This window comes from Merops nubicus, unplaced genomic scaffold (genome assembly GCF_000691845.1).
Source record: "Merops nubicus isolate BGI_N331 unplaced genomic scaffold, ASM69184v1 scaffold26512, whole genome shotgun sequence".
Lineage (NCBI taxonomy): Eukaryota > Metazoa > Chordata > Aves > Coraciiformes > Meropidae > Merops > Merops nubicus.
In genome coordinates this window covers 10974-33948 of record NW_008596034.1, presented here as the reverse complement: position 1 = coordinate 33948, position 22975 = coordinate 10974, and the positions used below count along the sequence as shown (strand labels likewise).

The 22975-nt window shown below is 42.8% G+C and overlaps 1 protein-coding gene across 1 annotated transcript in view; it reads right to left on the bottom strand.

The window, feature by feature from the left end:
• NEK11 (NIMA-related kinase 11) overlaps nucleotides 1–22975 on the bottom strand; it is a 37479-nt gene that overhangs the window by 9430 nt on the left and 5074 nt on the right. The window contains exons 3-13 of the mRNA XM_008936268.1: nucleotides 22725–22843; nucleotides 22015–22079; nucleotides 21419–21545; nucleotides 16945–17094; nucleotides 16783–16861; nucleotides 16185–16270; nucleotides 13319–13438; nucleotides 12390–12483; nucleotides 11684–11819; nucleotides 3054–3178; nucleotides 222–282 (exon numbers count right to left, since the gene is read on the bottom strand). Coding sequence (XP_008934516.1) covers nucleotides 222–282; nucleotides 3054–3178; nucleotides 11684–11819; nucleotides 12390–12483; nucleotides 13319–13438; nucleotides 16185–16270; nucleotides 16783–16861; nucleotides 16945–17094; nucleotides 21419–21545; nucleotides 22015–22079; nucleotides 22725–22843 — 1162 coding nt within the window. The remainder of the gene's footprint in view (nucleotides 1–221; nucleotides 283–3053; nucleotides 3179–11683; nucleotides 11820–12389; nucleotides 12484–13318; nucleotides 13439–16184; nucleotides 16271–16782; nucleotides 16862–16944; nucleotides 17095–21418; nucleotides 21546–22014; nucleotides 22080–22724; nucleotides 22844–22975) is intronic.

Sequence of the window (22975 nt, the reverse complement as noted above, 5' to 3'; positions counted from 1 at the left end):
CGTCGTGCTTTGTGGCCCTGTTATTTTCAACAAAAGCACTCAACTGTGCATGCCTTTTCTTTTGGCATATTTATGCTTCTCTGCGGGAGATTAAGGAGGCAATTTTCAAGAAGATCATGTTTTTGAGTCGTTTTGTTGCAAAATGGAAATAATTGTCCTGTGATGAAGACAGACTGCTAATAACGGCTGCTTTTGCATTTACAGAGGAGCCCCCATCTCACCCAGCGAGCTGTTGTTGAGGACACTCTCCAGACACTTGACCATGGCCTCGATGTCACTGTCCTGGAGGTGAATGAGATAAGGAACAGTCAGTGTGCACAGACCAGAACGCTGCACAGGGGGTCCCGTCCCCCAAACACGCGGGTCCCTGGGGGGTGGCAGCAGTGAGTGAGTGGCACCCAGAGGGCATGGAGGGTGCCCAGCCCTCCGGGGAGGTCCCAGCAGGGGGGGTGCAGCTGCCTCTGCTCCCAGCCCGACCCCCCAGCAGCGCCTGGCTCCCCTCTCCATGGAAGAGGGGCTGCACCCCACGCCAGGGCACTGCTGCTCAGTCTGTCCTGGCACCTGTGGGTGCCTCATATGGCCTGGAGAAATAGCTCAGATCTCTTCCTGCACTGTGCACCCCAGTGTGGTGTTCAATGAGGTGACTTTTCTGACCCCATGCTACTGCCAGAACATCAGAAATGTTTTTAATCGTTGTCTGAAGTCATGGGGTCAGCAGGGAGCACTGCCAGCTGCAGCATTTCTGCACTCTGCACAGCAGTAACTAGTAAAGCAATCCTGGCATTGCAAAATTCAGAGATTTGCACAGGTCAGGAAGGTAAAATATTTTACAAGTACCTACCCTGTGTTGCAGTGGAGCAATTATTTTATTAGCACACACCTTCAAAAGCTTAATTTATGAAAGTATTTTTGAAGAAAGTGTTTAAGAGTATGAATCCCACCACAGAAAGAGGAGTAGGAATTTTGGTATTAATGAAATGACTACAGAAGCAAACCCCTGCTACATACTAGCAAGACCAAGTCTATTCTGGTAGGATTTGAGGCTTTTTATTAATGCCGAGCATGATCCCACCTAAGTTTGAGTGGGCTTCATCTCACATAACCACTACATCCAGAATTAAGACATCCCATGCATGCTAATAACTGTAGCTCCCTTTATCATCACCAGAGACCTCCGCAGCACACCCCACCCAGATGTTGTTAGACGTTTACACACAATACCATTATTCCCTAAAAATGCTTGCTTACTTCCCCCTTACTGGGCAGCCTTTCTGTTCAGCCAGTTCAGAGTTAAGGGTCCAGATCTGCACAGCCAAGTTCAGTGGGCTTTGACTTTGCAGTTACTGCAGAACTTTTTGCTTAAGAAAGGGAGCACTGAAAATGACGCTGAGCTCCCAGGACCAGGCAATGGCATCACTACCCAGACACACACTGCTGCTTTGCCTGGGGTGCCACAGCCAGCGTGAGACAAAACACAACCACACCATTAGCTTCTTGGGTAGAGGAAGTCCTGAAAGGCAGATGGTGCACCTAATTTACCCTGCATTATTGAGAAATCTATTTTTATCTTCTGCCTTTTGTTAGTTCTAAGCGGCGGTCTGCCTGTTCAAGCACACTGCTGATTGACACCTACTGATACTGTCAATGGAAGTTGAATGAAAATTTTAAAAGGCATTCTAAAAAGGAAAAAAAAAATCTCAGAGCCTGATGAAAGTGAGCAATAAATTATTTTCAAGAGTATCTTGTGGCAGACTTTCTGGGCAACAGAATGTTTGCATGTCTGTGTGTTGTGGGTAAACACAGACCCAGCAAACTGAAAAGAAAACATTGTCTTAGATATTCCACTGATTTACAACTGACTAATAGTTTCTTTAGATCACTACTGTATAAACTGGCCCTGGATTTTAAAGCCTCTGTGTGCTTGGTTTGAAAGCTAGGTGGACTTTTCTAGATTGAATGAAGCTGTTTTTGAGTAAACTTCAAGTTTAACTGGTGAGACAATTCCAGGAGTCCCTGCTACCATGGCAGAAGTAGGGTTCTGATTTGTCACAAAAATATTTTATTTTTGCCTTAAAACTACATCTTAAGGAAGCTCTCAGTCCAAAATTTTCAAAAATTAGTACAAGTTCTTTCTAGTGAAGAATATTGGTATACTTGCTTGGTTCCCTGAACTGCAGGAGACATCACACTCTGTTCTGCAAAGCTGGCAGGTGAACCCAGAATGACACCTACGATGCTGAGGCAGAACCCGAGCAGGGCTCAGGGGCACTGCACCCAACCCCTGATGCTGGGGGCCCAGGGGAGAAATAGATTGTTTCTGAGTGCCTCAGGAAGATCCATTTTTGAAACTGACTTGGCCATTTAAGTTCATTGATTTCACTGAGTCCTCATCACTGCAGACAAGATTCATCTCAGTGCATTTGGATCAGATCTAAATTAGGTGCCTTTTCCAATAACCTTCAACCTTCTTCATGCTGCAATCCCTACGATTCTCTTGTGGCAGCCTCACCTGATAAAGCTACTTTAAGCCTTTCAATAATCAGTCTTCTCTTCACTGACACCACCTGAGATTCTTGGGAAAGCCTGCAGATTTGCTGGTCAAGTCCTGCAGTTGTTTGGGCTCATAGTTCATCATGCTATCCTAAAAAAATACATCTAGCCCAGGCAGGAAGAAGTGGCAACGAGAGGTGCCTCTCTCTGCCTGGGAGTTAGAGCTGGAACTTGGATCTCATGCTTGAAATACACTGTCAGCTTTAATGTACCCACAGCTGACACCTGAGAGAACACCACTCTGAGTGTTTTACGGGCACAAGGAAGTTTTACTGACAACAATTCATCTGACAGCATTTGTGGGAGTGTAAAGAATCTTTCTCATTAATGTTTCAGAGAATTCCATATGCATACGTATGGAATTAATTCATGATATTGACATACACATTCCTTGCAAAAACAATATTTCAGTAATGTCAGTAGGACAACGTCTTGGAAGAAGCTTCATTTTCCCATGGGAAGTGAGCACAAGGTGCATACTGTTCTCCCAAAGCTCACGTTACCTGGTGATTGGTCTCAGAGACAGTCTGTGATGCTTCCACATCCTCCTCCGCTTCACTGCCTTCTGAATAGGATTCAAACTCATCATTATAATATTCTTCTGCAGTTTCTGGGTCTTCAGGGATTTCTAAAGGCAATTTCGATTTATTACTATCACAAGTTTTAGAAATAGCCACGAGTGCAATATTAATACAGCCAGTGAGCCCATGAAGTACAACAGCTGTTAAAACCCGGCGTCTGTCGCAGCAGGAAAGGCTCCCCAGGCACCGTGCTCGGGTGGAAGCCTCTGGCACCCCAGCCCCCCAGGTGTGGAGCTGCCTCTGCCTCGGGGGGCTGCCCCTGCCACCACAGGCACCTCAGCACAGTGGGGCTTGAAGCAGAGGCTGGACTGTGGTGGCTCTGTGAATAAAAAGCAGAATTCCCACTTTTCCAGACAGAAAGCTGCAAGGTAAAGAGCTGCCAACGGGAGACTGGACTCAGTGGCAAGAGGCTGGGTGGGAAGAGGAGGGAGCACTGAGAGAAATTAATTTCAAACAATACGACATTAAAAATGCTTAATAGAATTTTTTTTAACAGCTTTTTTCACATGCATAAAAAACTCAAAGGGATATAAACAAGGGAATACAATCAAATTCCATTAAAAGACATTTGAGTTCTGGCAAGGGGAATTAATTCTAATCTTTAAGGTGTAGAAAAGATAACTGAGGGGAAAAGTAAAAAATTATTTATCTGCAGCACCAGGTGGTTGAAGCTCTCCTGTTGAGATATGATCTCTATAATCTCTTGTCCCCAAAGTATTTTTAAAAATACTTCTTTTTTCTATAAAGTTGATTTAACTCCTTAATGCTGACACATTTTCAGTCAGGTTTCTCTGTTTTACAATATTTATGGAAGCTGCAAAACAGCACCATGCTCCACTGCCACAATTTTTAGTCCTTCCTATTTTTCACCTTAGTTTGAGAGGAAGAAAAAGCCAAAGGGGGCCAATAGATGCCTGTGTTACGTGCATGCCAAGACACCAGGCAGAGCAGGAACCCTCACCAGCTCCTGGGGTCCCTAACGTCCCTCTTTAGATGTCTGCCTATACAGCAACATGACTCCAACAGGGGAAGGAAGGACAAAAAAACCACTATCTTAAAAAAAAAAAAAAGAAAAAAAAAGAAACAACAGCACAGTTAATTCCTAAGAAGACAAGCTATGCAGAAAACAAAGGACCTCAATACTTGTAATATTCTGCTCAAAACCACCAAGAGCTTGTTTCAGGTAGCATAGTAACTTGGCAACAACAACAGTTTTCTCCAAAGAGATGAAAATATTTTGATAAATATCTTTAATTTTCTCTTGCCTTGAAGTCCTACTTATAATAGGTGCATTGACACATCATTCTCACTTCCAATGTGTGCAGAAGGCAATAAGTAAGGCCATTTTATTTAAAAAAGGAGAAGAAGAAAAAAGGAAAACAGAAAAGTATAATGCACATCCATTTTCACCACTTGCATTCATGGCAACAAAGCCACACTTGGCTCTTGAGGACCATTGTACTTTTTTAATCCCAAGGCTTCACTGCACCTCTGGAAACAGGCAGATTTTCTCAGCTGTTGCCTTCCCATCTGAAGGGGAAAATGCTCCAGCTCCACGTGGTTACAGCACTCCTTGGTCTGCACAGTGCTACAGACTGCAAGGCAGGGGCCAGTCATTAACTGCTCTGACAAACAGCCTAAGTCCAGTCTGACATCAGGAAACACATTTTCCTAATGAGTGATCCAATACTGAAGCAGGGATTATAGGAGCTGTGAGAGCTCAGTCCTTGGAGGTGTTTGAGGCTTGACCAGACACAGCCCTGAGCACCTTGCTCTGAGCAGCCCTGCTCTGAGGAGGCAGCTGGAGCAGACTGCCAGAGGTCCTTGTGACCGAGTTATTTTATGGTTCGGTGCTTACAGGATGCTCCACAAACAAACAGGTTAGAACTACCCCAGACCTACTTGTGTGTGTTTATCACACACACTGGGAAGCTAAGCAGAAGACTTCCCATTCCTGTGTGCCCCTGCAAGGTGTGCACAGCCACAGGAACCACCGGTGAGCAGGGCCAGGACATCAACAGAGAGGGAAAACCTGAGGAGTGACACCTGTCAGAATGCAATCCTGAAGGAGGAATTCCACTCTGGAGGAGAGCAAGGGCTCTGCACCCCTCTGCAGTTCAGCTCAATACTCATATGATTAGGAAAAACAAGATAACTCCATTATTATAATTTAAGCTCACTCACATTGTTTTGCGTTTGTTTATTTTGTTGTTGGTTTTTTTTTTCCTTTTTCCAGGAAAAGACAAAAAACTTCAAATTTAAGTTTCCATTGAAGACAATCACAATCCCTTGGTCAGCTACAGACAACATACACGTTATTAAGCTTTGAAAGCTCTGTCATTGTGCAGAAAGTCAGTGGAAGCTTTTGTCTGGCTCTTCTAAACTAGGCTGAAAAAGACTCAGAAAATGTGTTTAAGAAATGAACTAAGGATGTAACAGGATTTTTGTGCCCATCAAAGTCTTGCACGATCCTTTTGGCTAAGCACAAAAGGACTCTGAAGCCATTAAAAGAATTACCTTCTGACATGGCCATATACAGCATAGAGGTAAAGTAAAATGGGTTGCTCTAAATGAGAACTAGAAATAGAACCAAAGTTAAATATTAATATTTTATCAATCTCCTTTTAGCATTTTAAAAAGGAAAAAAGCTTCAATTCACTTGTGGGCTTCACTGAGTGATGATTTACCTATTGTGAAATGTCTAGGAAAAATAGAGATAAAGGGGATGTAATTCAGAGTAGCCTTATGGGGATCTTCCACTTGATGTTAGAAAGAAAGTAGCTAGTTTCAAAATGTTTTTCCAATAAAAAAATTACTTTTATTAACCAAAATCAAATTTCTAAGAAAAAAGTTTTCTTTTATTTGAAAGACATGGTTCTCTTCCCCAAACTTTCCACCTCCCAGTATTTTATCAGTATATACAGAGACAAAGGATGAGAAGAAGGAAAAATGCTAAAAAGAGCTGTTAGCAAAACTTTGCCACATTGTCCCCCTAATTTTCTGAGTGGGTTGTTTGGCTTTTTTTTTCCTTCTGATTTTCTGATTGCCACGTGTACAGAGATGGGAGCTCTGGTAGGCAGTGACAATGAAGATGAAGCCATGCTGCCTTTCAAGGATGGTTTAAAGTTTAGAAAATCCAAAAATTTCCCAAATAGTCAGAAATCCTTTTAGTACCGAAGGGTGAAGGAGAAAGAGCACTGCAGTGGGGCAGCCCTAGCAGGCAGCACTCAGGGAGCCCTGCAAGCCTGGGCTTTATGGACAAAGAGCCCCCACGACTGCAAAGGTTGCCCTATGATTTGCACAGTTTCCAGAAGGAACAGAACAAGAGCTGAAAATTAAAGGGGAGATGACCATGAAGCTAACTTACGACATTCCTTCAAAGCTACCCTAGTCCTTGTGTTATTTTAAACTTTTTTGATCAGTCAGAGCCTAGTTTCAAATAAAGCCTCTGTTTTCCTGCTGGATCTGCCCCAGGCTGCCAAACAGCCTCCCTGCCAGTCTGACGACAGTGCTGGGAAGGAAAGAGTCCACATGTTAATACAAAAAGCTGCCCCCTCAGAGAGTCACTTCCTCCTCTCTGAGATTTAGTTCAAGAATGCCATTTTCAAGACATAAATTTGGGACATTTTCACAACCCCAAGTTACTGAAAGAGCAGAAAACAACCAGGACCAGCTCAGACCCAAGGACTGGGTGTAAGCAGTTGTGTGTGTGAGAGTCTGGATGTGACCAGGACATAAAACATGTAATCTGGAGATAAGCAGCAGTGGAAGTTATACACTGAACAAGTACAAAGCCAAGTACATTATTGTAACCATGCAAATCTTTGAAAAAAGTATGGAGACCTTAAACACCAAGATGAAATTACCTATTTAGTATTTAACTTATTAACAGTTTAACTGCTTACAACATATTCAGCAGATGGCAGAGGCACTCTGCTCCGTGGAGCAGATAAAACAGCAGAACATAATAGAGAATAGAACAGAGAATGTAAACCAAGATCCTCATTGCTGCCCCCTGCCCATTTTCTCCAGCTAGCTGTCTGAAAACCAAGCTGGTAGAAACTGCAAACTGATTCACTATCTACAGCTACTTTCTGAGCAAATTCTACCTCACTCGCAACTGGCTCCAGCTTCTTCCATCACCCTATACTTTGGCCCAGCTCCCCAGAAATGCTGTTTAGTTTGGTAAGGGAGACAGAAAACTGCAACTGGGGGCTGGGCTGGGGTTCCTGACTGGATGTCTCCCAGCACCAGCCTGCTCCCAGAGGCTTTGTTTGCAGGTACATGCCTGCTCCATCTGCCTTTACATGATCCTAACCCTCGAGTCTGAACTGCAGTGTGAAGTTATATTCCCCATAAGCAGGACAACTTGCAATAAAAGTTAGTGTCTTGCTAAGGAGGATTTCAAACACTGAAATAATCTGAAAGTCTCTGCTATAGAATCTAATGCAGAGTATTTTTTTGTACCTATACACTTGGTGCATTTGCTTCTAATTGCTTCCTAAATTCAAGCAGTGTTCTGTACAGGTTTTTACCATGATGGTTTGGCAGGAGTGAAGGGACTTCCTGAGCAGGTTTTAAGAAGACTTGGCCAGAATAATTTTAACTGTAGTCATTGACCAAGGTGAACTTTGAGGTAGGCTCTATTTATCAATGCCAAACTAAATCAGTACGATAATAGATCAGAAAAATTAGGAGCTATAAGAATTTGCTCTCCCCACACTTTCAAAGTGTTTGGGGTTTTTTATGTAACTGCTGTGTAAAGACTTCACTCTGCAAGCTTCCCCCTGTGAAGCTCTAAGAGCAAGACTTCTTGTCAGAAGTAAGCTGTGAAAAGACTGAAGCAGCCAGACATACCAAACAGCAGAACACAGCTTTGGAAAGGGCTTCCTGAGGAGGGTGTGAGGAGAGTTCAGCTCCTGGTGGACTTCAAATAAGCTAAAGGATTTGAGTAAAAACTTGAAGATAATGGACAATCCATATAAAACTCTAGCTAGAGGTTTCTGAACTACTGTAAACACTGGACTCTGAAATGGCATAAATGGCATAAAATTACCAAGAATATTTCTTTAATTCTATGGTTGGCCTCATGGAAGAAGGGTTTAAATGGGCATCTATAACCAAAGCAAGAAACCAGTTCTCCAAGGGCAAAGGGCAATACTTCAAGGGAATAACTCCTTAAACAAGGGGAATAATGCTTCAGTGAACTGGGAGGGGAAAGAAAAGAGGGGGGGGAAGCGAAGCATTGATTAATTTTCCTCTTTGTGGCTAAAACTGGCAAGCTTTGTTAAACCTTGCTTTTGCCAGACTAAATCAGTTTTACTATTGAAAACCAAAGCAAGGCACAATGTTCCCAGGAGCCTCTGAGCTGTGTGGCTGCATGCACGACCCTGTTTTGGAGGGTTACTCAGCTACCCAATCAGGACACACAACTTCCATTTTACAGGCACTACACAAAGCATGCATGTGCAGAGATGCTTAAGGATGTGCTCAGAAATACCACAGGCTTTTAACCTTGCAAGATTTTATAAAATAACCTGAAAATACTTCAAAGGAGCATGTAAAAATAACAGAGTAGAAAAAAAACCACAGTATTTTATAATGAGTGAACATTTCCTATTTGATAGTCAGCTGAACTTTGCCCACTTGAAATTCAAAGCAATATATCCATAACTTCCCATTAGCAATGGAAATGCAGCAATAATGTATGCAGTCACTGTGAGGTGCTTGCTTAGTTTGGAATTGTAATGAAATCAGGGGGTTGCCAGGTGCAAGGTATTACAACATACTAAGCTAAGGAATTCAACATGAACATCTTTGCAGTATACAGGAATAAAAACGTGTATAATACAGATCAGAGAGATCATGTAATATGTCCCTTTAATTTATGTGCCTTTAATTTTTATATTATTTTTCTGTACAAAGAATTGCAATACCACAAGTCGTTAGCTGAAGCTGTTGTGCCCCCTCCCACACACAAACATGTCCATCAAGAGCAGAGTAGCAGCTTTGCAGACCTGGGGCTTTTACAGAAATGGATGTGGACACAGCTGAAGCCCCAACTAGCAACATGCTGGCCATCCAAAAATGCAAGATACAGCATTTTATTGGTGGCCCTAAGGTCCAGTGTTGTTTTGGTGTGTTGTCTTTTTCATTTCAGGCACTTAAGCACTGCAAGAAGGACAAGTCCTTGGAAATAGGGATCATTTGCATAGAGGAGTTCTTAAAACCTTAACAAAAAATAAAATCTTCCCCACTCTTGTTTACCATGTCCCATCAGCTGTGAAATTGATGTGAATATAAACTGGCACTCTCAGCCACAGATGCCAGTGTGTGCTGTTAAGTTTTCCTGCCTGCTGGACTGTGGCTGAGCTGAACACTCCTTACAGCTCCTGTCAGAAGTGTGGGGCTGGGAGTGGAGACAGCTTCCAACCCAGCACCTTCCAGCTGGAACAGCTGATCCAAACCAGAAGGATCAAAGGTGATGGGAAGGAAATGGTGGGGTTTGTGGCATCTGTAATTGCACTGAGCTATCTGGAAGCACTTTTAGACACAGTTTATGATTTTGTATCCAATTTCAAGGCAAGTTCTAGTGTAGAAATTGAATCAGAAACCTTGAACATTTAGCTATTACAGTTGTATAACAGGGTTATGACTTGGCTCTTCAGGCTTTTTTCAACTGCAAAGACTGAGCTCCTCTACCTAGAGGATGGTCTATGTAGTAAATTAGGAAACTTCAGATATTCCACACTAATTTCCTGCATGGATAAGTGCAGTGCAGGCTGTGCTAAAGACTCCCCTGGATTCTTTACAGGTAAGCCCCCATAACTAGTGTTTCCCTTGTATTAAATACCTCTGCAAACTTTAAGCCAGTCAATAGGATTCAAGTTGTACGCAGAGTTGAGAGGCACTAGGCTGTAAGATCTGGCTTCATGAGAAGACACTGTAACCAAAGCAAAAGGACCTGCACTCAAATAATTAACGTGCTGTAGTGACAGAGCTGCAGTTTTCCAGCCTTCCCAGCCCCGTGTGTGGCAGCCCACACAGAGGAGCCATGGTGGTCTACCATACTACACAATCCAGGGAGAAGATGACCCTCAGCATCCCAAACTTCTCTCAATATCCAGCTCTAATTAGACATGCAGGACATGCATGGCTGCATTGGAATGTTTAAAGAAGAGTATGAATCTTGCATACAGTAAGTAACAGCTCTGACATCAGCTTCAGGAATAACGAGGTGTTCACAAAGCAAGGAGTAGAAACCAGGTAATTCCTCCTGCCTATCCACAAGGCCTTTTTGTCATGAACCCAGCAGCTCAGTGTCAGAGACTGGCAAAAGCAGTTAAATGCATTCAGTGTTGGACAATGGTCTGACCCAGCTCATGCATCACAGATATAAACGCACTCAGTCTCTGTATCACAGCTTAACAGCTCAACGACCTCTACAGGCAGAAGCAGCAGCTCCTCTCCTCCCACGTGTGCTGTTGTGATCCTATTTGGGTACCTCTGGACCCTGCTCCGGGTCCCTCTGCCACCCACAGCTGCTGCCTCCCTCCTCCTCTCTGCCAGCTCCCCGCCCGCGCCCCAGGCTGCACTGCCAGCCGCTGGGGTCCCTCCCACACAGGTCATCCCTCCTTGCACTACCCAACAGCAAGCCGACCACACAGGCAGAAAACAGGCTACACTGAAAGGAAAAAAGCCATTTGCTCTCAAAAACAAACTGGTTTTGATGCCTTTAATTTAATGGCATGTACCTTCACAGATGTACAGAAACTGGCACTAAAAGGCAGAGCTCTTAGAGAAAAGTGGGGTTCACACTTAAAAGTATATTAATGCATACTTGCAAGATTCTAATATAATTAAAAATCTTTCAACATAATAGTGCTTACACAATGATTCTTAAATATTTAAGAACCTTCCAGAACACTGTAGAAACAAAACATAAAACCTGCTCTTAAAAATGTGTTCCCCATGAACACATTTCCTCAGTCTGATCCTTTTTGAAAAGCTTAACTATTTGTTCAGGTATCAGAAAAATCCATGGTATCTAGTGCTGCACACTCTAGGCAGCAGCTAAGTATTTGAGGACAGTCTAGATAAGCACAGTTTCAAGAGCTCCATCTGCTTCTCTAGTTGTTACAAAGAAAGTGGCATCAAAGTGTACCAAAGGTGCAAACGCCCTGAATTCTCATACTCGTTTCTGCACTGGAGAGATAATTCAGAAAATGCCTCTCTGACACCAGCCATTTCATACATGCACAGTTAAAGCTATTTCCTTCCAGCCCAGCATCTCCTCTGGAGGAGGTGCAGGCACCTCTGTCCCTGCTCACGGGCACTCGGATGTGGGGAGCCCGAGAGCTGCCACGGCACCTGCTGTGCAGCTGCCACACAGACACCCACCTGCATCACTGCCCTTCTCTCCCTGAGCACCTCACAGCCCGGGCCAGCTGTCACACTGCAGCTTCCCACCACAAATTAATTACAAGGCACAACATCAAATCCTGCTTTCTTTATAGGAAGTGTCATTTCAACATCAAATTTTCCATTCTTACCATGGTCTGTAAGTTCAGACATGCAGAGCTGACTTGTCTCCCTTCCACTTGGTTCACCATGTCCTACAGACACACAGTTACATGCAGTGACTGGCTGAGAGTGAATCTGGGGTTTTGAAGTCTGCTCCTCAGATTCCTGAGTTGAACAAAGCCACATGGAGAAACAGGCATAGTCAGAACTTTGCTAGAACTGGGCAGGCTTACCTGCTGCAGCAGACAGCTTAAAAGCAAAGGGCAGCTTACACTGGGAGTCATTCCTAGACTTCATTCTTACTAAAAAGCCAGTCAAAATGTTAATATTCTTAACTAATCAAATGAAAAGAACCCACAGCCATGCCAAATTAAAGCATTTAGAGGATTACAACTCTAAACTTAGCTTGAAAATGAATGTATTTTGAAGTCTAACGTCACACAGACCATTAGGAAGTACATTTCAGAGAGCAGATTTATATTTAAGGGTGACTTAATAAAAGAAAATTGTGCAATGAATAGAGAGGTTGTTGAACCATATCTAAATAACTGAATGTACTTTCCCTCATCACAGATCCACAGTTCAGCAAAGCAGTGCAGAGTTTGAATTGCTTCCAAACTGTTAGTCTCAGAAGAGGACTATGCTCTAATGCTAAAGACAGTGTGTGGGGAACAGAAAAGTGCTGCACACCAGCTGTGGAGAAAGGGGGCCCCTGAAACCACAGCCCCCACTTACACCCAGGCCATCGGCGTGCAGCTGCCCGACGTTACGGGCCCTGAGTTCTTGCATTCTTTTGATATTTTCTTGATATTTTTCTTCTGCCAGCTGTCTGTAAATAGAGAATACTTGTGTTTAGGATGTGGTATCAGGGAGCCCACAAAGGGATCTTCTAAAAGTAGATGTGAAAACCAAGTTCCATCATTAGACTCCCACGGTGGCAAGCGTTCACAGCATCTGCTCCAGGTGAGCCTGGTTTCAGTGAACTGACAGAACAAGCCTTATTTCAAGCCTTGCCTCCAAACCCTGTGATGGTTCCTTCACCACGCAGTGCAGGACCTGGCAGCACCAACAGGCACACAAGGCTGGCGTGCTGTGCCCACGCCACCCGGGGAGCTGCCCCGTGTCCCGGGCAGGGGTGCCTGGCCACGGCTGCTCCCCACAGCTCCCCCAGCCCCTCGCTGTGCTCCCTGCCCAGCTGCCTCTGAAAAGCACCTCTCCAGGCCAAGGAGGTACCAGCTGTGCTTGGTTTCAAATGCTTTCAGTCGGCCAGCTGGCAATAACCCAGATGTGAGTATGGATCCATTTTAAAGATTCATGGCTGCAGACACATGGCCTTCCACTGTTTCTCGTGTTCCACTCAGAAGCAGTGCTTATTCTCCTTCCAATCCCCCCTTTTATTGTGCTCCACTCACTTAACCAGACCCCATAAATCACAAAGCCTTTATAACACACCCGTTACCAGCGTTTGACAGGACTGGACCCCGAGGTATCCACTCCTGTTCCCAAAGCTCCTCAGCCAAAGCAGCTGACAAAAGCTGGGTTGCAACCCTTCAGGGGATAGCCTGAAGACCCTTCCCGTTTGTGTGTCACCCTGGGGGTTGTACCTCCCTCGTCACAGTGCTGGATGGGGAGGAGGGCAGCTTAGGGCACCACGCTCCACTCACTTCAGCTTCTTGGCTCCCTCATCAGCAGCATTTAACTTCCTCAGCCTCATTCGTTCCCGTGGTGTCATCTTCTGCACTTCAGACAGTCCCTGCAGAGTTTGCAGATGAACTCTCCTCTGCCTGAAATTGAATGCACACAAAACCACCTTCGTATAGAAATGTCAAGAACAGTATTTTGATTTGATATTGAAACATAGTGATATTTCAGATGGAATAATTAGAAAGTCACAGGTACTGTAACAGGCTAAACAGACTTCAGTCTGGAAAGCAAATGCCTGTCTTCAATTGAAATATTGAAGCTTAGACTTAGATTCATGAAGAATGTGAATCATTTCAGGTGAGAATGGAGACAGGTAAACTCAACTCCTTAAAAGAATAAATGTTGAAGCACAGTGAAATATTTACCCTGTCAGGCTTCATTACTGAGCATGTTCCAAATACAAAGACAGTCTTTAAATGAGCACCACAGAAAAAAAGCAATATTGCCATGTATTTTACATTGATTATTACAAGCTGTCCAGAATAAAAGAGAATACTAATGTTTCTTTAATGACAGATATAATTAGCATGTTGTCCTCTGAATTTCTGGTCCTGACCAATACTAACAACTCACCAGTAAAATGGTCTCCACAGACCATGTCTGCAAGCTGAGCATGAATTATTGACAGATGCATCTCAGCTGTATTTATCAATATGTGAAAGCAACACTAGTCCTGAACTGGAAAAAGGATAATAATCTCAGATTTTTATCTCACATCCTACAGCAATTACAAAGATTAAACTATAGTTTTAAATGCCTTGGCAGTCATTTTTCACTTACACACGTATATATTTATGACACCATTTATTTAGGATACCAAGTTCATATTAATTTCAAATTTCTATTTTTGCTCTTATGAGATAAATTGACTTCTGAACCTCTATGAGCCCAGTTTTGTAACTATATGAATTGTAACACTCCTTCTGGACTATCATTTTGAAATCAGGAATTTAATAAATGAGAAGAGAACTTTTCATTATGCTTTTCAAGTGTTGACTACAGAGGGAAATAGTGTAAAGTTATGAACATCAGTGTGAAATGTGAAAGACTAAGGACAAAGCCAAGGAGAGTTCAATTATTAATAAGAATGGAACTAACTCTTCAAGTATGAATAATGTAGACATATTTCTTGTCCCCTGTAAAAACCTCTAATTTAAATTATAAGAATCTCTTGGGGGAAAAAAAAGCCATTTTTCATCCAAGTTGAAACTGAACTTGTACAACTTTATGCTTACTTAAATACTTAAAAAGTATGACTTGTGTGGGACTGGAATAAAGTAAGCCATTAGAGGCTTTAATAGAAGAAACTAGTCATAGAATCACAGAATGGCTTTGGTTGGAAGGGACCCCAGAGACCATCTAATCCAGCCTCCCTGCCATGGGCAGGGGCACCTCTCAGCTAGACCAGGTTGCTCAAGGCCTCATCCAGCCTGGCCTTGAACCCCTCCAGGGAGGGGCATCCACAACCTCTGGGCAATCTAGTCCAGAGTCTCAACATCCTTGTACAGAAGAACTTCTTCCTAAAATCTAGTCTAAACCTGCTCTCCTTCAGTTTAAAACCACTTCCCCTTGTCCTGTCACTGCACACTCCTGTGACAAGTCCCTCTTCAGCCTTCCTGTAGGGTCCCTTCATGTACTGAAAGCAGTTCTAAGGTCCCCTCAGAGTCTTCTCCAGCCTGAACAATCCCAGTGCCCTCAGCCTGTCCTCACAGCAGAGATGCTCCAGCCCCTGGACCAACTTTGTAGCCCTCCTCTGGACTCGTTCCAACAGATCTATGTCCCTTTTAACTTTATGTCCTTTAGTCTCAACAATACATGGCAAAAATAACTCCTGGTGAGGAAAAAAAAAAAAAATGGTAAGTGTAAAGTAGCACTGATTGAGGAGGGCACCAGCAGAGCTGCCAACAGGGCCTCCCCACGGGCAGAGGGCACGAACAGCAAGCAGGGAAGGGCCCGTTCAGCCCCAAGGCATTGCTGGCTCTGGACTGGAGCAGGAGCAACTTTGCTGCTCTGACCTAGCAACTCAAAAGATGTGTCAGAGTTCTGCCAAAGCCCTGGCACTGTCTAGGGCAGAGGGACGTGCCCTGTGCCCAGGCAGCACAGGGGTGGGTTGCCAGGGTGCCCAGGGAGCCCGGGGGCAGGACGGAACGGAGCGGGGCCGGCTGCCAGCTCCACACAGCTCATTCAAGGGCAAAAGGAAGCTGCCCCTGCTAACGTTTGCTTTAACCATGGCACCATTGTAATTTAATCCAGTTAACTCATTTAATATAGATTCAGTGCCTCAAAAAAGATCCTAGGCAAAGGTACAATTGATGTAGGAGCCAAGAAACATCAGTAGCTTTTAAACCTTCACTATAGCTACAAGAGATCTAGAACAGTATCCTGTGGCCATATCAGGTGATCCTTGGTTTAAGCATATACACTTTTAGTTTGCTGCCACTTAGGAAATACAGCTTTCACATTCAGTCATTAGCAGGTACAGCAGCACTATAAAGGATCACGACAAGGAAAATGATGATCTAAACCCTCATACTGCACAGACAGTGATTTACACACCTGTTGGGGCTGAGCTAACGTGTGCAGGTACTACACAGGCATGCACAATCTACACAGCCCTACAAGAAGAATATTTGATCTGCAAAGACTAATTCCCCCAAATCTTAACTATGCATCTCACTACTGTGGATGCTCCTCTGTATTTCTGGGGAGTGGGTCCCTCTGATCACGAAGCACTGTGAGATGAGCTCAGGTGTTTACAACACATTATTATTTGGCAATGCTGCAATTTCATGTACTGCTGCCCATAAAACACTTAAAGATACTTACACAGCATCAAAAATGGGAGCAGCTCCTTTCTGCCCAGCAAGTGCCTTGTCTTTCACCACCATGTTTGTGAACTTGTACTGTATGTTCTGCAAGGAAATAAAGTGAAGTAGTACCAGCACTTGAGGCTGCAGTGATCCAGACTTGTCAGCTATGACCCAATGCCCTAATATAAAAACTGACCATGTGCTTTCCTTCCCCACCCCCAGACGAAGCCAAGTGACAGACACAGGGAAGCAGGGATGAAAAGAGCAAGATGTATTGTTTTTCATTAACACTGTGACTAACCACCACAGTTTAGAGACCACAGGTACCCAGGCCCAAATGATCTGCCCTTGTTACACAAATGCCCATTCTCCTTATTGCTTCTCACTTTTGGAAGGGGGGAATACATTCAGTGTGTACAGTGACAAGGGCTTCATTTCTCACTGCCTTGCTACCTCAGTGCTATTTGTAATTTAGCCCTGAAAGTTTCTTGGATTAACGTGCCCATGAACTGTCATTTAATGACTTTTCTCAACACATTTCTCTGCTTCCATTCTGCTTTTGCAGAACAGATGCTCAAGTGCCAAGTGAACAGCTACCACTTTTACTTACAGACCTTCAGCTGTTCATCAATATAAGGCATTTTTAGGATCTCTGCTGCCGCAGGTCTCAATGAAGGATTCTTATTTAACATGCTGAAACATTAAAAAACAAAAGTAATAATTAAGTGATTTTTCCAATTTAACTTAAAAACCTGCTAAACAAGAAAATAAAATACCTGCACAGCACAGCATTCAGTTTGCTTGGGTATCTATCAGGAAGAGAAGGTGTATCACCTTCTACAATTTTTAGCACAACAGACAAAAAATTGTGTCCAGTAAATGCATGGTTCATACAGCACATCTCATATAAAATACATCCTAGAGACCTGGAAGAATAAAAGAATAGGAATAGCACAAACAATATGTTTGAAAGTAGCATGCACAGTGACATCACAGGAATCAAAATCCCAACTGTATGCCCTTTTCTCCTCGAAAGAGGACATATCATTTTCAGGCTATGCCTTCCAGCTGAAACATTTTTATTCAGATCACAAGTTAGTAACTTCATAAAGAGGAGAAATCATCATTCTGTTCTCATGAGTGCAGGCACAAACTTGAATTCCTTATGTAAGTACACACATATAGAGAGAGATGTAAAAATAAAGTAAAACCCTATTACATGAACTACCTTAAGTGGTTACTCATTAAATTAAGAATTAAGTTTTTTAGTTGGAGACTGACTGAGAAAATAGTTTAGCAGTGTTTGGACATAGGCTTATTTAAATTGGGCTTGTACATCTATTTCTGACAACAAACAGGCTAAAATTCAAGTTCAAAATAAATAATGCCAGTTTCAAAACATGGAATTGTCTTCTGGTGCAATCTGGCAACACACTCAAAACAGATTATGAAAACAGTCTGTACTGAAACACCAAATTTTAGATGAGAGCATCATATTGCAATGCCTAAAACTAGATTTCCTCAAAATTTTATTTAGAGAGGAAAAGAAATCTTGACGTGTAGATCTGGAGATCTGGCAATGCCCCTGGGTCGTGTTTCAGTAGTTAAAACCTCAGGAGGAATGGTTACAAACCATTTTAAACAGGCCTCTGGTTCACCACCAACCTATTTACCAGGCTCTTAGTCACCAGTCCCCATGGAGATCATAAAAGATCACCAAACTGAACATTTTATGAGAAATATTCTCATAATAATTTATATGACGATTACTCATAACAGTTTGCACTTCAGCTGGGCTCTGTCTGAGAATTTTTTAAAAACCAGGGGAGCTGGGCTGTTCTGGCTCTGAAGGAAGCTGGGCACTGCCTCCAGCTTGCAGCCAGGAGAACTGAGCCCTGGGGAGGGACTTGGCCAGGGTCACAGGCCATGCTGGTGAGAGCAGCTACAGCACCAGACTCCTCTGAATCACCCACTTACACTTCACAGCAACTTAACTCTTAAAGTGGTGTTTGTAATTTACAGAAGCAGTATGAAAGTAAAGCATAGTAATGGTAAGTAGGAGTAGTGTAGGTGAATGGCTTTGATGAAAAGGGTGTAAACTCTATCTTTGAAAGCAAATAACAACTGATTTTTCAATTATTCCTTTTGGTTAAAGAAGACAAATAGGTTTGGTCCATCTGGCAATAGAAGAACAAGAGCAAATAACTTTAAAGCTGAAACTCAGGCTCTATGTACAATGCAGATAAGAGAGAATGGGGGGAGCTTGCTCACTGGTACTTTTCAAGCAGCATGTAAAAACAATTACCAGAACGTTTTTTAACAACTGCATGAAGACCAACTACTGATGTACATAAGTAATTGCCTAGTTCTTTCAAGATTTAACTGTCAACCAGCTTTCAAACTTCCAAAATCAGCAAACAGTAACACACAGATGATGATCTGTATGTATGATGTACATTCAAACTCTGAAACAAGATAATTAGTACATGAGAAAACACTTAAAACCAAGAAGAACAATGACAACAAAAAAAAAACCCTGCACACATGGCACCTGAAAGCATCAAAGAAAAATGGAAACCAGCCAGAGGGAAGAAAAGAGGAAGGAAAATCCCAACCTGACAGACTGCACTGTTACTGCCTTTTGCAGAATCCATCTGTTTTGGAGGCTGCTTGATTCTGGCAGCTAGAAATTGGTTAATGAGCCATTAAGGAGCATGCAATTTGCCCCATGGGAGGAGCCCATTTGCTCATCTCGTGGAGCACTCTGACTGCACCTGAGGCTTTGGAGAAGGATGAGAAGAACACCCAGGGCACCCTGCTGCAGCCAGGGCCAGCGGCCCAGGGCAAACCCCATCTGTCCCACAGAAGAAAAACCAAGGGGAAAAATAAAAAGCAAAGAAAAAGAATAAAGTTTTTGCTGCAGGCTGCAGCTCTCTGGAATGAACTAACACCTCCTGAGCTGAGCGATGCCCGGGGTGCAGAGCAGGGCAGCTGCTGAGCTGTGACTGCCCGCAGGAGGCACGGCCCAGCCCCTGCCTCCAGCCTGCTCTGCTCGCTCCTGCTCCACCAGGGGATGGCTTCCCAGTCCCCTCAAGCAACCTGCACACGACCCAAACCTATCATTTAATTACTTTATAATCTCAGCTCGTTATCTCCGCCAGTGTTACAAAACTCGGGAATGGCCATTAAAGTTCACAGCCAGAGCATTTGGTTTGGTGGCTCCCTACACTCACCAGTAGCTTGACAAAGGTCCTAAACAGCTCTTCAGCAAAACTGATGTATGGCCAGTTCGTGCTGAAGCTTCTCAGGCTCAATTCTATCACAAAAAGAAGCATCTGGACAGGCCTCACTGTAATTCTCTGCAGCATCAACTGACAGACCTCTTAACTTCTTCTCAGGAGGAACCACCCAGAGGGTTTTGGTGCTAATTGTTTCCATAAGCATTGCTGACATCTGATCTTCTGTAGCTCTTTCCAAACACCATGTTACAGTTCCTCAAAGGCTGTGAGAACTGAGTTAGCTTTTAAATTAAACTCCAAAAGCCAGATAATGTAAATGCATATACCTTTGTGGCTTATTTATCTGTCTGATCATACTAAAAGGTCTTAAGAACTTACTGACTCCAGAGCCTATAAGGAACATGTACATCTACACACAAACCAGCACAACTCTCTCAGCCACTGCTTTTCAAGTCTTTGCTGCTGTTACTACTATTTTTGCTAACTATTCTACATAAAATTTGGCAGTAAAAAAGTAATCCATTTTGGGAGTGTTAATATTAAAGAAAAAGGCAAACTGGGGTAAAAGCACAGAGAAGCAAGCACAATTAAAATGAAAGTCCCAAGATCTGTGGTGAATTGGGAGGAGAAGGTGCTTTTTTCAGTTACTTTGTCAATTTTAAAAGGGTGACCAACTCACCATCTATAAAAACACTGGACCAAACTCTGCTCTCATGTACTCTCTACAACTTCAATGACTTATATGGATTGACATCTGTAACCACAAATAGAACTTAAAGATGTATTTTACATTCCATTTCAACTGCAATAAAAGAAATTATTCTTTACAGCTAAAGAGCACAAAAGGTAGGTTTCTCTGTCTGTTCATTTGTTTTGACAGCTTTTGAAATTGTCTCTCAATTTATTTTTATTGACTACATGTATGAACTGATACTTGTTTTGATACAGATGAAGAAGAGAGAATCTGACATCGAATCCCTCTCAGCTCAGCTCTACAGACTGTGAGATGAGGTTCCTGACACATCTGTTGAGGGTTGAACATGATAACTGTGAAAAAGGGATCCTAACACTTGAAAGGACAAATGACTGTTCTCAAGTTTCACATTTATATCCTGCAGTCACAAGTATCATGTGAAAAGGCAGGACTGGACTCAATGATCTTAAAGGTCTTTTCCAATGAAAACAGTTCCATGATTCTATGAACTGAGCAGAAGCTAGAATAAATTATCAAGTAGACAGACTACATTCCAGTGGCCAAATGTTTTATGAAGGAAATTCCATCATTTGAAAATTCATAAACAAGAAACCTTCAGACACGCATACCTACAGAAAAAAAAACAACACTTAAGAGAATAAAAATGACCATTTTATATAAAAATACTAGGGCAATTAAAAAACACAATAGTTTTACCTATCTTCTCAAAGGAGAGAGGATATCTTCTCAAGATGTTTTAGGGCATACAAACAAGCCAAATATCTCCCCCATTCAAAAAAACCCCATTCTTAATCTTAGCTCCCAAGAATACCTGCACACCTAAAGATTTCCTGAAGTTTTTCAAGAGATCTGAGATTGACAGCTTGATTCTCTAACCATGACCTCATTAAGTCTTGATCTCAAGAACCTGTACCATCTAAGAGCAGAACTGACACTTTTCCTTCTACCTTTGAGCCTCTTCTAAAACAGAGTGCCTGTTTGCTTCTGTCCTGACACTCCAGTTACTCTCCTTTTCAGCTGCTCTTCCAGGTACCTTTTTGCATTTGCCAGTGTCTTTCAGTTCAGTCCCTAGGAAGGTCCTTCTGCTTCCCAGAACAGCAGCACACTATGTGCTTCTTAACACAAAGTGCAAACTTTCAAACTGCAACGTGCAACACAAACGTCCTGGGATAGCTGTAGTGGAGTAGTGTGAGCACACTGCCGAGAAGGGAAAGAAAAATAGCTCCTAAACAATGTCAAATGCTGGCCTAGAAAATAAATGCCTCATCCAGCCAAAACAGCACACTGAGTACTCACCAAATGTCAGACTTTGTGTTATATCCCTGGTGCTTCAGTGCCTCTGGACTCATGTAGTGTGGTGTCCCAGCAAATGTCGTTGCCAGGTCACAGGAGCCCATCAACAGGCGAGAAATGCCAAAGTCCCCTAAAAGTGACAGCAGGAACAATAAGCTATTCCTATAAATCTCTATCTAGTCATATAAACTTTGTGTTTATTGTTAGACATGATACAATGTCTGCACGTCCAAAAGAACTGCCAGGATTTTAAAATATGGACAAAACAATTTTCTGCAGTTCTTCAGAACCGTATCACCACAAACCCACAGAAGTGCAGAGCTCTGTCCCAGGAGGCCTCACCAGGTTCAGACTCCTGGCACAAGGCAGGGCTGAGCTCAGGGCCAGGGCCAGGGCCAGCCAAGCCTGAAGGGTCCTCCCGGGGAGATGTCCCTGCCTCTCTGGGCCCTGTTCCTGCAGCTGACTGTCCAACAAATGCTTGGCCGTGAATTAAAATGCTCTATCAGACATGACTTTATTTAAATCTCCTTATTGATAAAATGTTTGCTAGACTGCTCTATCATACTAAAATATATCATTAAAAACTACAGAAATCTCACCAATTTTAAGAAGGTTATTTTTCAAAAATATGTTCTTGGCTTTCAAATCTCTGTGAAGTATCCACCTGAAATAGAAAAGAAAATTCAACCTCATCCAGCTTGTAGCATTCACAGTCACGTATCCCAATAAGGGATGAGAAAAACAGCAACAAGAGACTCTCAAAGCTCAAGGAACTCTCCTTCAGAGAAAATGTATTACTTGAAAGACAAATATATACATAGACTAGGCAAGTCGTTCAAATTTTTACAGTAATAATGTGGAAGATAAAAGAACTTTACAAAGGCAGAGATCAAAAGGAAAAGACCAACTAGCTTTTACAGGCTTATTTTTCCACCAAAGGCTGAAACAACTACATCAGCTCCATGCCATGTGGGGACAAACAGCACCTTCTCCATTTTTTTAAATCTAAATTTTTCACTCGGCTCTTAGAAAAGAATGTGTCTAATACTGAGAGTCATTTACCACTGCAATGCTAGCAGATAAAATGCAGGATGTTCTTGCAGGATAGATAATTAATTACACTTTAGAGATAACCTATATACTACAGCATTTTAGTGAACAGGACTTTTTGCCAACAGAAGACAACCCATAGAGTTCTGTTTCTACTTGAGTATCTGCAACTAGCTCGTCAGCCTACTGACACCCCTCCCAAGCTGAATGCTCTCACATTAAATGACTGTACCTTTAAAGTCACATTAAATGACTGTACCTTTCATGCATGTAGTTGACTCCGAGTAACAACTGTATAAACCAGTCTATTATTTGTCTTTGGGTGAATATCTTCCCAGATTTTTTGTACTCTTGAATTTTAAAGTCTAGATCTCCACCCTGAAAAACATCACAACATATTTATTAATTTAAACTAAGTTTTTTAGACGTCTTCTCCCAGCCAACACAGGACAGGCCTTGGGCAGGGCAGCCATCTCTGCCCCACAGGGCAGGCCCAGGGGCAGCGCCGCC